Source organism: Opisthorchis viverrini, assembly GCF_000715545.1.
Source record: "Opisthorchis viverrini unplaced genomic scaffold opera_v5_24, whole genome shotgun sequence".
Classification (NCBI taxonomy): Eukaryota; Metazoa; Platyhelminthes; class Trematoda; order Opisthorchiida; family Opisthorchiidae; genus Opisthorchis; species Opisthorchis viverrini.
Genome location: NW_008751680.1, coordinates 2,319,739 through 2,334,905, shown reverse-complemented (window position 1 = coordinate 2,334,905; position 15,167 = coordinate 2,319,739). Strand labels below are relative to the sequence as shown.

Sequence of the window (15,167 nt, the reverse complement as noted above, 5' to 3'; positions counted from 1 at the left end):
CCAAATAGTGTGTACTGTTCAGTTGGCATTTTCTAATAAATAGCTCCGCAGCGAAGGCCTTCTTTCTTTCACCCGTATTACCGATCTTATGCGAATACTCACTATAGTAGCTGACAAGAGCGCGAGATAGCTGTAAGGCGCGAAATTACCGCCTGGAAGGTTCGTGTTTCGAACCCAACCTCAGTATCTTGAGTGCCCCAGACTTAGGCAACCTGGTGGTATCTCAGCCTTTGTGATTTTTCGGGTTGCATGTGAGTTATTCACTGTTAAAGGTTGTTACAGCTGAACATGTTACAGTTGATGATAATCAGACGGGACCTAGGACCCCTGGTAAAATGTTACTTCTAAGCTTCCTTCATAGAGCTGTCCTTCCATGTGATTACTCACTTAGGGTCCTTACAGGTCTAAGTTACAGATGTTTGTCTCTCAGGTTCAGACAAATTTGACGTGAACTATCAGTCATTTTACACAATGCATTCAGTAGACTTGGTTATTCATAAGCTCCTGTAAGCATCTCGAAGGTAAATAGTGCGATGTTGCTGATCATATGCTTTCGGATCTCCGAAACCGACGTGTAACTTCACCAGAACGACACTCACTATTCAGCTATTGATCGGCTTTTAACTGATATACTGTCTGCTTCTCCTTACTGGCCGTGTCTCGTAGACGTCTACACACCTTGTTTAACTCTTTTTCTCCGAGACCATCCGTTTAGAAATGTGATCGAAAGTTCCGTCGTGTTCTTTTTTCTAAATCTTCATCCATCACGCTCATCCTCACACACTGGTTTTGGCTTGATGTTATCCCCTGTTTGAAGCTTCACAGCTCAGCACCAAGCGACATGTTCTGCTCATGGATGAAGTGGACGGCATGGCTGGAAATGAGGATCGTGGTGGAATGCAGGAGCTTATCAATATGATCAAGTCTACACGAATCCCCATCATATGTATGTGTAACGATCGTCAGTCCCCAAAAGTACGTTCCATTTTCACTCATTTGCAAACAAATTTGGTTTTGTGAGAGACCAACCTGGAACCCAGATGAATCTCTAAGCAACTGAATGTGCTGCACCAGGCCGCCTCATGTTCTAGTTGCTACGATATTCGAGATATCGCGATACATGTATAGACGTCGTCCACTGGTTGCTGGAAATTCTCCGACAGCCCACGACCGGCTCCGCCCTTCTTGGGGGCGCTTCCATCAACCCTATGTTCTACTTCAACCGAAATTCCACGGAAATGGCGAAATACTGTCATTTGCATACCAAATTGGTTTTGGAGTGAGAATCACCTGGATCCCAGCTGAATGTTGGTTTTTGATGTGTTCGGAACACAACACAAAATACTCCGCTTTTGAGAAAGCGAGAAACACCTCAGTTCGGCGGGTTCACTTTGAGCATATTTCTGCAATGCGGAGAGCGTAGATGACGCGGATATTCAGTCCGTTGTACCAGGCACAAACTACGCCAGGCGAGTCCCGCTTGTCCCATTTCTTAGTTCCCAGTATTAAGGAGTAGGTTGATTTTTTGTCACTCAAACGAAACTTCTCATCTCCATAAAATCACATGTACACTTTCGGGAAAATTCACTTCTTCGACTTTACTCATCGCTTAATCGACATCTCTCCATCAAGACTGCACGTACCGGTGACGTCGTTGCATCTCAAACGAACACTTCTCGATCAAACTCAGCTTATTTTGCATGATAAAAAGTCAACATCACAAACCAAATTCAGCTTATTTTGCATGATAAAAGTCAACATCACAATCGATTGCACTTAGAGCTGAGATGATGGTGAGGGAACAATCATCAGCACCATGCTTCCGTTTCTTCTCATTTCCACAGTCACTTTACGCCCATCCGAGACTGCGCTTACGTCTATCACAGTTGATCGGCGCTCCCGGACAGTGATTAGGTCAGGTTTGATGAAAGACTTCGACATAGGTGCTCTCAACTCTTTGAAGATGATGTATCCCAGGAGATGGAGACATTTCGCGCGTTACCTTGCAACCTGCTTATGACGAGCACAGCAGGACTGCAGAATATGAACCAAAGTCACCGGCTGGTCACAGTTTCCCCGGCATAAGATCGTCTGGTCACCATGGCCACACCGAGCACTTCTAATTATCGTCTTAAGAAGGTTACGCCGGGTACCTCGGATGAATATCTTGGGAAATACTTCTTCTTGTATCACAAGCCATTGATTCGATAGAGACGAAGTAATTAACTCTCGTAAACCGCGATCGTCAACGCTGTTTTGCAGAATATCGTCCCAAGTAGACACCAGTTTTTCCTTAGTGTTTACCCATGCACATTGGATTTATTTTGAAAGGTTGAGATCCCGGAAAACCTTACCAAATGCGGAATCATTTACCACATTGCGGCACTGGGTAGGCAGAAGCTTTTCCATATGCATTCTCTGCTGCATCGGGATGGTTGCACTCAGACTCGGGATTCCCCCATATAGTTTAACGGTGTGGATGTAGCTAATGGCGGTGTCCCTCAATAAACGTGGCCAGACATGAATAGATTGCCTGATGTAATTATCTAGCCTTTTGAGCGTGTTTCGGTCGACTTGGCCTCGCCCGAGCGCTTCGGCATCAGGTAGCTCCTTGTGATCTTCGTTTTTTTGCGCGACTTCACCGGGCACACATCATCCTATTGAGCAATTTTAGCAGCTGCTGTCGTGATTGCAGACTCCTTTCCTCTTGACAGTAAAGGGGACGCCCAAATATATCGTGGTGTCCATCGGACCCAGAGGATTGATGAGTTCCTAGGCGAAGCAAAAAGGTTCGACTGAGACCGCTGTCCCTCGATGTTTTCTGTCCCCACAAATCACCACTGCTTTCGGCTTTCGGGCGTTTATCTTCATACTGGCTCCCCCAACTTGACCGCAGTAGCTTCAATCATTTCTGACTTTCTCCTTACACGACCTAGGTGTCAGTGAAAGCAAAGCCATCCACTAAGGTGTCATGGAACTGGTATTTTAGTTGCAGCATCGACAATCCAATAACCTCATCCATCGCCATGATGAACAATATTGTGGAGAGTGCATATCTTTGTAATGCACTACTCATAAGGTTACTGAAAACTCCTCGACAGCCCGCAACCGGTTTCGCCCTTCTTGGGGCTCATCAGGTAGGCGCAGTCCCCTGGTTTCCGTCAACCTTATGTTCTACTTGAAACCTGAGAACTTGCCTGAGAACATCACAAACGAGAGATTCTGCTGGGTTCCAGGTGAGTCTCTCGAAAAACCAAATTGGTTTGCAAATGAGTGTATATTCGCTCATTGTGGAGAGTGGTTCTCCCTGCCTCATACCACTGTGGCATTGGGTAGGACTGCTACAGTATTGGTTGTTGATCGGATGGCTGTTGATCTGTTCGCCGAGCTTGGCAATTGACTTCAAGTCAGCGAACAGATCAACAGCCAATCTGATCAGCAACCAATAAACTTACCCGAGCTACCAATATTTCAACACACTGCTACAGCATTCTCATAGGACTGCGTGATGTATCGAACTAGGGGTGACGTGATCCAAAGGCCTCGGCAGCTTTGACAATTGTGTCATGCGAAACCGAATCAAACGCTTTCGAGATATCGACAAACGCCAAGCTGAGGTTAGAAGCAGTCGCTGAAGAGTGACGAAGCAGGGCATGCAACAGCGATTTGGCTTCCAAACAGCCGTCTCGATGCAGAAATGCAAACTGAAATGAGGGCAGTCGCAATCTACGACTCCAGCGATCAGCATGCACCTTATGGAAGCAACGAACAAGAATGGATGACACGGATATCGGTCTCAGTTGGTCCGGTGAAGTTGGATTAGGGGCCTTCGGAACAAGGGTAATACGGGCACGACACAGATGTGGGGGACAACTCCCAGATAATAACAGTAGGTTGAAATACCCAACGAGCACGTTAGCATTGAACCGGCGGAGCATCCTGGGCGTGAGCTCATCCAAACTTGTGAAAAAAACTGCCCATTAACTAGTGAAGACCTATTCCTACTACTGAATTCAAGATGACGCATTCAACAAGAGGTCGTTTGAGTCAGATGTACCCCTCTGTATTTTGGTACACCTCAACGCCTAGGGCAAACGTGCCGATGCCATCTCGGTTAAATTTAAAACGAAGCAACGAAATGGATGACACGGATATCGGTCTCAGTTGGTCCGGTGAAGTTGGATTAGGGGCCTTCGGAACAAGGGTAATACGGGCACGACACAGATGTGGGGGACAACTCCCAGATAATAACAGTAGGTTGAAATACCCAACGAGCACGTTAGCATTGAACCGGCGGAGCATCCTGGGCGTGAGCTCATCCAAACTTGTGAAAAAAACTGCCCATTAACTAGTGAAGACCTATTCCTACTACTGAATTCAAGATGACGCATTCAACAAGAGGTCGTTTGAGTCAGGTGTACCCCTCTGTATTTTGGTACACCTCAACGCCTAGGGCAAACGTGCCGATGCCATCTCGGTTAAATTTAAAACGATCACCAGGTGCACAGATTCGGGCAGTGAAACGATTTTCATCGTCACTTATTGCCCTGAGCAGGCGTTAGTACATCTTGATAACAAGGTGGTACGCAACGCCCTGCGTTCCAAGAACTCATCTCTTTTCCACCGTCCAAAACGGCTCCTGATCTCAACCCAAGTACGAATCCATGCAACATAGTAGAACGCTGAGGAGTAAAACTCTGTTAAACACACCTAGTCCGTTGTTGCTAAGGTACAAATCTGGAGTAGCGTCAGCCAGTGTCATTCGGAGCCGATGGTTTACCACATCATTGAGGCAGAATTATTTTTTTTTTAAATCTCGATTTCTCTACTGATTGACAACCTATAGTGCGGTTCCTTGTCATGTTTCTTTTTCCCTTTTTGGTGTTCTTACCAACCTTCTTTCGGAGTGTTCTTGTGTACTTGAGTATTGTTTTCGGTAATTTTTGTCAAAAGCTGACCGGAAATCAGTTGGTTCCATCCCCAAGCAGCAAGACTATTGTGAAAAACACGAGTGATCCCGAACTCATTACTCACTACCCGTTGATTGTGTGAATACTGCATTTGAGTTACATCGCAACTGAAACCAACTTTTGAAACACGAGTTTCCGCCATCACGTATTGCCTATTTAAGCTGTCTGAATGAAGGCATACGGCTGGTGTTCTTCGGGTAGGCTCTGATGTGATGGGTTTTCTTCCCGACCTGACTTTTATTCTTGGAACTCAGTTTCTGACCCATTGTGGACAAATGGTGCCAACGTATCAGACCTAACTACGTTTGATATCCTCGCCAGGATCGGTTGTTTTTGGAAATGCGATATTGGAAAGCAGGACAAAGGGATGGTGAACGGATCTAGAGCCAGACTATAAAGGACCTGCGGTGAGCATTTTTGCTAACAACCTGTCAGGTGATCCGGATACACACTGAGTTCTGGCGTCAGTGTTTGACCGTTGATGTCTTAGGAGCATTATCCGCGTCTGGTGGGAACACAGATCCAGTAATGCTGAAGTTCGTCGAATGGTTTTCGGAGGAAATATCTCACATATGATAGATGAACTGACTACACTCCATAGACTGCGCTGGCTTGGCCACGAGCTCCGCATGCCAATCGACCGACTTTTCGCATAACCACGCGAAGGGTGGAGACGAGCCACGGGAGGTCAAGCGGAGTATGAAAGCCATTACCAGCAAAGTCAGCCGCGCTGGTCATTGCCGTCCCCCTGGATAAGGACCCCGACACGGGCTACATCATTGATTAGAGACATTGTCAGACATGGCCCAGTCGCGCCCTTAATAGCGCTTGTGCATCCAAGCTGTGTTACCTTTCGATCTCCACTGATACCCACGTAGCTACGCATCAATTATATCAGCTTCCGCCTCCAGTGCGCAGCTAACATACCGCGCCTCCCGAAATCATCGGTGAACAGAACTGTGGCACCAATAACCACTGTACGGCGATTAAGAGGTTTTTAAAGCTGATGATGATGATGATGCAGGTGTCGGGGTTTGCATTCTTATACCCCTGCTTTCTCCAAGTGCCTTTTCATCTTTCCTCACTCTCTCACAGATTCGTTCGCTTGCAAACTATTGCTACGACTTACGATTTAGCCGGCCCCGAGTGGAACAAATCAAGGCAGCTGTTTTATCAATCGCTTGCAAAGAAAATGTGACCATACAACCGTCTGTGCTGGGCGATATAATCGAAGCGAGTGGTCACGACATCCGTCAAGTGAGTTTGATTCATTTCAATCCGTGCTTCTCTGTAAGATCCAGTTCAGAGTCTGGCACCATGACGTGATTTTCAGACCCATGTGAAATACCCGTATTTTTACACGCTGTTCGTTCACTAAAGCGTGCGATATGAGCTATCAAGGGTGAGGAAAGTGAAGCATAAGTGTTACTGATGATTGGATTAGAATAAACTCTTTTATTGAGTGAGTATCAGTCAACACAATATCGCTCTCTGTTGATTTCCGAACCAATTTTAACAGATCAGGGGTCCGAAAGGTATAGTTTGGTTTCCGAGATGGGATCTTTCTGGTCGCTGACTTTAAAGGCTTGACTAAGTACGCGACAGTCCAGAATTGGTACAGGTTTTCGTTGGAAATTGACTTTCGCTCGCATGACCCGACTAGGTTTTTCCTATTCTCCACATATTCCTGTACACGGTGTTGATCCAGTGGCCAACCACAACCTTTCAATCGTTTACTACGATTCAGATTAACAGGAAATGAAGAGTGAATGACGAGTGAGATGTTGGTAAAAATATTTATGGAGAACAACCTGTTTATGTCTTGCTCCACTTCTTGTCTCTCTGTGTTAGTTAGAAGGGCCATGATGGGCTCCAAAAGACTGAACGGTTACTTTCCGTTGCACAGAGATGCCATCGGTTGAGACGTTTCCTATGGTCTTCAGTTCTGACCGCCGTAGTCCCCCCATCACAGTAAAGAGGATGTTTGGGCGTATCTTGGCACTGACGAGGAGGTAATCTACTCTTCACAAAGGTCGCTCTCTATAAGATTTACTTTGTCCAACCGAGTCTTGAATGCAGTAGGGCGCAGGTGATGGAAGTTCAATCTGAATGATTCGGACAAATGACTCCGAAGGTAAACTCCATCCGTCCAGCTTGCTGAAGCCCATTTGTGTTCGCGCGTTGGACAGAGTGAGGACGAAACCACTAGCCAGGTTGTAGCACTTGCCAGTTAGTCATGTCATGTGATTACCCAGTTTCAAAAGTGCGACAGCTGTGCAGTTGATTCCAAGAGACGTTCAAACAAACAACTTTAGTGGCTGTTCTTCCTCTTAGGAACTCACTCGTGTCATTTTATGGCAGATTAATTGTTAGACCCAGGTTTAGCAACGGTCCAAGCATGAGTGAGCACTGCCAATTCGAATGAGCCGATAGAGCTCAATCCATAACTGTAAAGAACCGAGGTGCTTGCACTTTCTAACAGCTTTGATGTAGAACGTGTTGTTCCAAGCTAGTAGGTCCTCATGAAAAAAAACAGGCGGTATAGTAATCACAGAATACATTTCAGTTTATACCCGTTGTGGCTTGTGACAGGAATGCGAAGACGGGCACGCAGTGGCTTTAATCGAGAGACAGAATGAGGTATGTGACCGGGTCATGCTTCCCTGCTCATTGTTCGTTTCCCTCATCGATTATGCTTCTTCTCAATCTTTCTACCTACAACCCTGTCGACAACCTCTGCCGGCCTGTGACAGGTGATCAACAATACTCAAATGTGGAGCATATCCGGTTTAGCTGATCAAGCACAGCTGACAAGTGATGCTAGTGGGGCTCAAAAAGACATCCGACTCGGTGCGTTTGACGTGATTCGCAAAGTCTTTCAACCTGATATCAACGGGCCCAACGGTGGTCCCGCTTCCATCAACGACAGTTTGGATTTGTTCTTCCAAGACTACAGTCTGGTTCCGCTCTTTGTGCAAGAAAACTACTTAAATGTCAGGCCGAGAAAGACCGAGTGAGTTTCATTGCTTGACTTTGAAGTCCTGTATATATCATTTGTCTTAGGGGACAGATACTCTTTCATATGCGCAGACTACGTTTTACTGGGTTACAGCTTTACTAGGAATGAGGTAATTCAATATACCAAATCAGTGTTCTAGGGCAACTGACGGTTGAGCAAGCCAATAGTTTAGACTAGCTCTTCAGGCAATGCGGATACCCTAATTTTTGTGTGATTTCAGTCCTAGTCCATTCTTTTATGTACTCAAGCTGTATCTTATCTAATAACGCAATCGAGAGGAAGTTTCTTCATGTCCCCGAGAGCTTTTGGGTGATTGAGTTATCAACTTAGCGTTTTTCGTGGTAGCTATTATCTGTCCGGTCTCTTCTCCAATTGTGTTTTTCATGGGTATCTTTAGCTGATGTCGACGGCCAGTCGTTATGTTGCTCCCATACTGAGCTCACTGTTTTGCTCGACGTGCTAACCTCTCGCCCAACCTTCTTCGCCGTAGCCTCAGTCCCAATCAACTGCTCACACTTTTGGCTCAGGCCTCAACTGACATAGCCTTTGGTGATATCATCAGCTCTAGTATCCGGAACGCTGGCGCCGGATCTTGGTCACTTCTTCCAGTTCAGGGAATCTTCAGTGTTGTACGTCCCGGGCGCATACTACGCGGGTCCTTACCTGGGGGTGGGCCTGGTGGTGGGATCAGTTTCCCGTCATGGTTTGGCAAGAACAGCAACCAAGGCCGGATGTATCGCGTCACCGCCGAGCTGTCACGTCACATGAGGCTGTCTACTCACGGTGCATCATCGAATCCGCGTAGCTTCATCCTAGACTACGCTTCAGTCCTAGCGGATCTACTTACGCGGCCCTTGAAAGAAGGTTAGTTCTTCCTACCTGGAACATTTTGGTTTTATCCATACAGAAACTATTTCCATTTTTAAAGCACGTTTGCGCCTTCCCATGTTGATTGGCGGAAACGGGTAATTAGAGGTGCAAGGCGTCTCAATCGATCTGGTTTCATTCTCACCCACTAATCACCCGTTCACTGAACTTCCCACCGTATTTTTTACTTTTCCAAGGCGATGTGGATAGCGTGCTCAATATGTTGGTCAAATATCAACTTCTACGTGAAGATCTGGATTCTATTCTTGAACTGACTACCTGGTCCAATCGACCTAATCGGATGCTCAACATTGATTCCAAGGCAAGTACTCATTTGCAACTAGCTTGATGTCTATCTGTATGTGGATGAAATTATCGATCCAGGTAGTTCGAAGGAGATTGGATACATGAAATCTGGTGGCATGAGTTAGGACAGAATCGCCTATCATGAACGAATTTCTCGGATTTTTTATTGATCACACGTTTATGTGTACACGGTTTCACATTCACCTTGGTGAACATTTCCGGATGACGTAGTCGGTTGTGTTTGATTGAAACTCCGCACCAGCCTGATCGTCTTCTACACCTTTATAGAGTGACGTGTTTTAATGTCGAATTCATTCCACGCATGGTGAATTAGTCCGGTTATTTTATTTCAGTCACTGTTTAATCGAGCAGAAATAGGCTGACCGTACGCTTTGATAAGTAATTTGGGCCAGCTGCGCTGGTCATTGCCGTCTTCATGGATGGGGGCCCCGAGACGGGCCACATCAATGGTTGGGGACATTGTCAGACATGGCCCAGTCGCGCCCTCAATGGCGCTCGTACATCCAAGCTATTGCCTTCAATGCCTAGCTCTCTTCCCAATCCCCCCCCCCACTTGACAGTGCTGGATTTATTCACCAATTTATCATCTCCCGCCTACAATTCGCAGCTACCTACCCCCCTCCCAAAGCATTGGTGAACGAAACTGCGGCAGCTACAACCACTGTGCGACGAGTACGCGGTTATAACAGCTGACAGCGATGATGATGAAGCTGGGCCCTTTACTGAACGTATTACTAGGCCAACAGAAAAACCAACCGCTGTAACCAGTGCTATACGATAGGAAATAGGTCATCATCATCATCAACGACAGCATGAAGGTATTCCTGTATCTACGGGTGACTAGTACATCGCTCCATGCAACCAACGATAAAATGAAGGGGTAATGAGGAAGAATAATCCGTAAAGTCCGAATAATGTCAAGTAAGACCAAGGTACTTGCATCATCGGATTATCTTTGAAGTATGTAGCCAATTGCTGCCTCTTTAAAAGTACAGATCTCACAGGTCTCTAGGGGGATTTGAACCTCTAGCCTTTCGATAGTTCATCAGCTGGGCGATCAAATCAGCGTTTAAATATCTACAAAGTACACATGAGCTGTTCAGAATGTTCCGCGAGTAACATGGGCCTTCCTATGGAAAGTTTCCTCTATTCAAGGAAGCAGTCAACGCCAGACCACGTGATGCAAATGGTGTGATTTCAGGGTGGATTGTGGAAGTGGAAGTCAATCGACCACCCGTGTTCAACTTCTACTCGGGCAAAGACGAAACAGTTGTACAGTGCTGTTCTTAACCTATTTACCTGCTGGTTTCATTCTAGCTCTGTGCCTTCGACCACTCTCACTACTTCATAGTGTCACTAGTAGTACATGGTTTACTGGAAACTGTATTATGTTGGTATCGTCAGGCGAGGGCGAGATGACTCACATGGTTAGAGCGCGAATTTACTGACCGGAAGGTCCGTGGTTCGAACCCGACCTCTGCCTCTCGACTTCCCCTGTCTAGGCTTGGGCAACCCGGCAGTATCCCAGCCCTCGTGCTTCCTTCGGGTAGCATGGCAGTTAGACACCGGAAGGGTGTTGCAGCTGAGCGATCGTCAGGCGTTTTTGGCCTATTTTAGGATGAATTGTGTTATGATTGGCCTAACTGCACTGACCATCACTTGTGTTCGGGAGCAACAGTGCCTACCATAAGCACGGTTGGATGGCTGCTTCGTTAACCCAGTTCGGTGTTTCGTACCGTATGGCTCCATATATCCTTCGGGATGCCGAAAGCATACGTGAACAAATGGCTGTTGACCAACTCATTATCAATTATTCTGCTGTATTAGTATAACCTTTCTCAAGGTCATGGAGTGAACATTTATCACGATGTCTGATGACGTTTCTTCGTGACAAAGATCCTTACGAACCGGTTAGCCCGCAGGTAACTAATTAAGAACTCGGCGTACGTGTTTTCACTCTATGGTATGCCTAATGTGTCTCAACAGCGCCATTCAGCCCAGTCCTCAGTCGTACGATTCAGTATCTGCATTAAAGTTATTACACTATCCCTTTTTCCATAGGTGAAGGCCGCGCTCACGCGATCGTTCAATAAATCAACCCATTTACTTCCATATGCCACTGGGACAGTAAGCAAAGGCCGAGGTAAACGCGCTGGGCCTGTGGAAACGTCCGCCTCAGACGGAGATGGCGAGGCTGACACGGAAGGGTTGTTTGACGCAACTGAGAACAATGAAGAGGATGATGTACAAACAGATTCGATGATCGTTGTGAGTTCAGCAGAGTTCTTTCACCCGAATTCAATGTGTGTGCTGGACCATGGAACTGAGTTATAATCATATCTATTTTTGGGTCCTGACTTTTCCATTCTTCTTCAGCAACCTTGTGTGTAGTTTCCTTTATGAATATAGTCCAAAGCTCTTTTGAACTAGCCCAACCATGTGGATAAGCGGGAGTAATTATAAACTATTGATGAACCAACAATAAAGTTGATTCCCCTTGATAAATTTTATTCTGTTTTCGTTACAGAAGAAAAAGCATTCCTCAAGTTCGAAACCCCAAAACAAGGAATCAGTGCCGAAAAAGAAGACCAAAACGGAATCAGCTACCACATCAAAGTCCACACGTGGCCGTGGAGCTGGAAGATCTCGCTAATTGATAAGGCTGGTTCGCGGGGACTACGTCCTTCCATCATTAGCCCCCATCCATCCTCCACAATCTCCGGTTTAATGCATTTATTTCTGACCTCAGATGTGTTGTTATCAGCACGCAGGTTGAATCCGAACTTGTGGGCAGAGTTTTTATCTGTTATTCCAAATGTATTTTTTGAGAACTGTACATATGTCTTCATATGACATTGGTGGTGGTTTAGAAGGAACTCCAAAGATTCTGCTGTGAAAAAGTAACTCCCCCTCCGTGTTCTCTTCAAGTGTTCCCAAAAGAACACGCATTAGGTGAATGGTTAACTTACGGGAAGTACGGTGAATACATAGTGGAGGACATAGTTCACAAAACATTACAATTTCAAGTGTTCGTCTTTAGCTAGTGATATCCACCGTTATGCTCACACAGCTGGTTTTAGGTATTGCACCTACAGCCTTACGAAAATTTGAATGCACGATTTATGCGACACGAAGGTCTCCCCGTCGGTGAAACGATTCCCCCAGAACCAAGGAGGGCGCGCTTTTTGGTCTTCGTGATGGCTGATTTACTGTCAAAGAGGAGAGTTTACAAAACGTTCTGTATTCTGTTGCCTCAGGTTTACTGGTCCACTAACGCGGTTGATAATTTTACCTGGGACAGGCAAATGATTCCACTGCAAAGCGCTCAATATCTGTCGATTTCCCATTACTACATCTTCATCCTTGCTCGGAGTGACCCGACTACCGATGAGCGTTACGGAGGTTCACCACGATGTTGTGCATGCCTCATTTAGAGGCATGCAGTTGTGTGAGTGGCATCCCGTCGGGTACTCAAGAAATCCTTTTCAAATTATACCGGGACAACTAAGTCAGACACAAGGCATGCGAGATGTTAGTTCCGTTTCCCGTGAGAAGACACCCCGATACAGGATATCCGTAATTACTTCCTTGAGGGGAACTTTACTCCAATTCATATAGTGCGACGTTTTCGAATGTCATTGTACTCACCTATTCAAAACTTAACACGAATCTTTCAGAGACTAGTTGGTGAGTAGATCCATGAGATTGGTCTCTGTTGTGAAATAACCCAGGGCGTTTGAAGCAGAAACTGAATGGTGAATGAGAGGGTGGGGATCTATGGAACGACATTCGCCACAACCACTAGAAGACCACGGTAGGAGCACTACAAGGTCCATCCATTATAACGACCCGTCTAGACTCGCGGGCGCAAATAAGGGCATATCACTCAGTGGTAGAGGATGCAAACGAGCTGGTAGGTGTCATCTGATTACGAAGTCCCAAAGAGAGTTATCGACTTCACAGAGATTGCTGCACATTCCAAGCATAGTAGTAGGCAGTAGACTGAACCGTGAGCCAAGTTGCGTCAATACGTGGTGCGCTAGAGGTTAGTCAAGATGGAGCAAACAACTTTTGCACAGTCATCCCGCCACCGAGCTCCTGGTCCGTATGACCTCCCACCAACATTGCTCAAAGATGGGAATGAAGTCCCCAGTCAGTGCTTGTCTGATCTGTTTGCGTGTATTTGGAAAAAGGAGACTGTCCCGGACAACTGGAGAGGGTCTGTGATAGTGCCCCACCCTTCAGAAAGAAGCTCGTAGTGAGTGTGGTAACCATGGGGATGGGGATCAGTTTGACTCCGGTCGTAAAGAGACTGTTGGCGTCACTTGTGCTTCGTCACCTTACGGTGGCTCGAGAGGAGCATGTGGAATTCTTGCCTGGTAGGGGTTGCGTTGACCAAATCGACACTCCGTCAGGTGGTAGAACAACGTCATACTCAAACAACCCACAATTTCCAAGGCGCATTCGACTCGGGTCTCCTTGTTCTGTTCTCTGTTCTTTTTGAAACTTTCCTATCAAGGAATGCCCCGGAAGTTTAACATAATAGCTTGTTTATATTCTGACTTCCGGACGTATGGGAGTTTATGGAGAGCTCTCCAAAAGCTTCCGTACACAAAGCGGTGTACGTCAGGGGTGCCTTCTCTCTCTCTATTCCTGTAATTTTGTGATCGACGAGATAATGTGATGAACCCTGAAAGGTCTTCGAAATCTCGGTGTTCAAATAGCCTGTGACGAAAACCTTGTCGATCTGGAATATGCAGACGACATCGTTCTCGTCTTTGAAAAGGAGGTGTTTTTCGATGACCTAACCGGTGTTTTACGCCCCCCAGGATGGGGTCCCTGTGCTTGGTTGGAGACGTTGCGAGAAACGGCGGCCAATCGATTTCAAAGGTATTTATGCTTTCCAGAATTATCTGATTGAGCGGTTGGAAGTGTAGGCACCTCAGAATGTTTGACATTGGGTAGCACTAGGTCCCCTCCCTCACCCTATTCATTTTTTCCTTTCACTCTAGGGCTTTAAATATAATTAGCCGAACCTTATGGTTTTACAGCAGTGAAGCAACACTGATGTTGCTCTTTGGTGATGATGATGAAGGTCATGCTCGTCGAAGAGTGCTGTTTTCCTTGCCGACCAACCCTTGAACTGGCAGAGAGCTATGAAAGAGATCACGAAACGTTTGGGTGCTGTCAGTGAGACTCGTTCTAGGGTGGAGACCGAGTGATCTCCACTGCGCTTGGCTGCTAATCGATATCATCATCATCATCATTGTCAGCTGTAGTAACCGCGTACCTGTACAGTGGTTGTAGCTGCCGCAGTTGCGTTCACCGATGATTCGGGGAGGCGGGGTAGGTAGCTGCGGATTGGAGGCTGGAGCTGAAAAATAATTGCGTAAATACAGCACTGTAGGTGGACTGTTAAGTGGCGGAGTTGGAAAGGGAGCTATGCATTGAAGCCAATAGCTTGGATGCTTGAGCGCCATGTGGGCGTGATCGGGCCATGTCTAGCAATGTCTGGTATGGCCCGTCTCGGGGTCTCCATCCATAAAGATCAATCCCGACCTAAAGCTGTCACCTTGACGTGGTGGTCGGGCTTGGGTGCTGCAATGACCCAGCGGGCTACGCTGGCTGGAACTTCGTTCCACAAGGTAAAACCATGTCAGGAAGGCCAAAGGGAGCAGCGAGACCCCGTACTACGAGTAATCGTGATACGAGGCGGTCTGGGGGTAACGTCGTACTGTCCTCTGCGACAGGAGTGTGAAGGCAGTAAGGTGTTTCCACCAGGCGACCAGCATGTCCATATTTATGGAAGCAGCGATGCTGCCTTCCCCCGAGGAAGGACGGGTTAGAAAAGGTCGGCCCCAAAAACCGCACACTCCGATCGCCCAACGGTTGACCGTGACCGCCGGCGCATTATCCAATACGGTCGAAATACTTTTAAAACCAAAGAGCCCGGTGCTGCTCAAAAGGCACCTGCTGTGCGCAGC

General features: G+C 46.6%; 2 protein-coding genes across 2 annotated transcripts in view; both read left to right on the top strand.

Annotated features, from left to right (window-relative positions):
* The window catches only part of T265_02110 (hypothetical protein), a gene marked incomplete at both ends in the record, with an annotated part of 30,339 nt that extends 21,134 nt beyond the window's left edge, over nt 1–9,205 (top strand). Inside the window, 5 exons of the mRNA XM_009166269.1 lie at nt 826–975; nt 6,066–6,227; nt 7,724–7,983; nt 8,480–8,853; nt 9,054–9,205. Of these exons, the coding sequence (XP_009164533.1) occupies nt 826–975; nt 6,066–6,227; nt 7,724–7,983; nt 8,480–8,853; nt 9,054–9,205 (1,098 nt within the window). The remainder of the gene's footprint in view (nt 1–825; nt 976–6,065; nt 6,228–7,723; nt 7,984–8,479; nt 8,854–9,053) is intronic.
* A 1,852-nt stretch (nt 9,206–11,057) lies between these two features.
* Nucleotides 11,058–12,012, top strand: T265_02109 (hypothetical protein; the record flags this gene model as incomplete). The annotated part of the gene is made up of 3 exons (XM_009166268.1): nt 11,058–11,105; nt 11,245–11,451; nt 11,711–12,012. The coding sequence occupies 3 exons, from the start codon at nt 11,058–11,060 to the stop codon at nt 11,834–11,836; spliced, it is 381 nt and encodes a 126-aa protein (XP_009164532.1).
* Between the last annotated feature and the right edge of the window lie 3,155 nt (nt 12,013–15,167).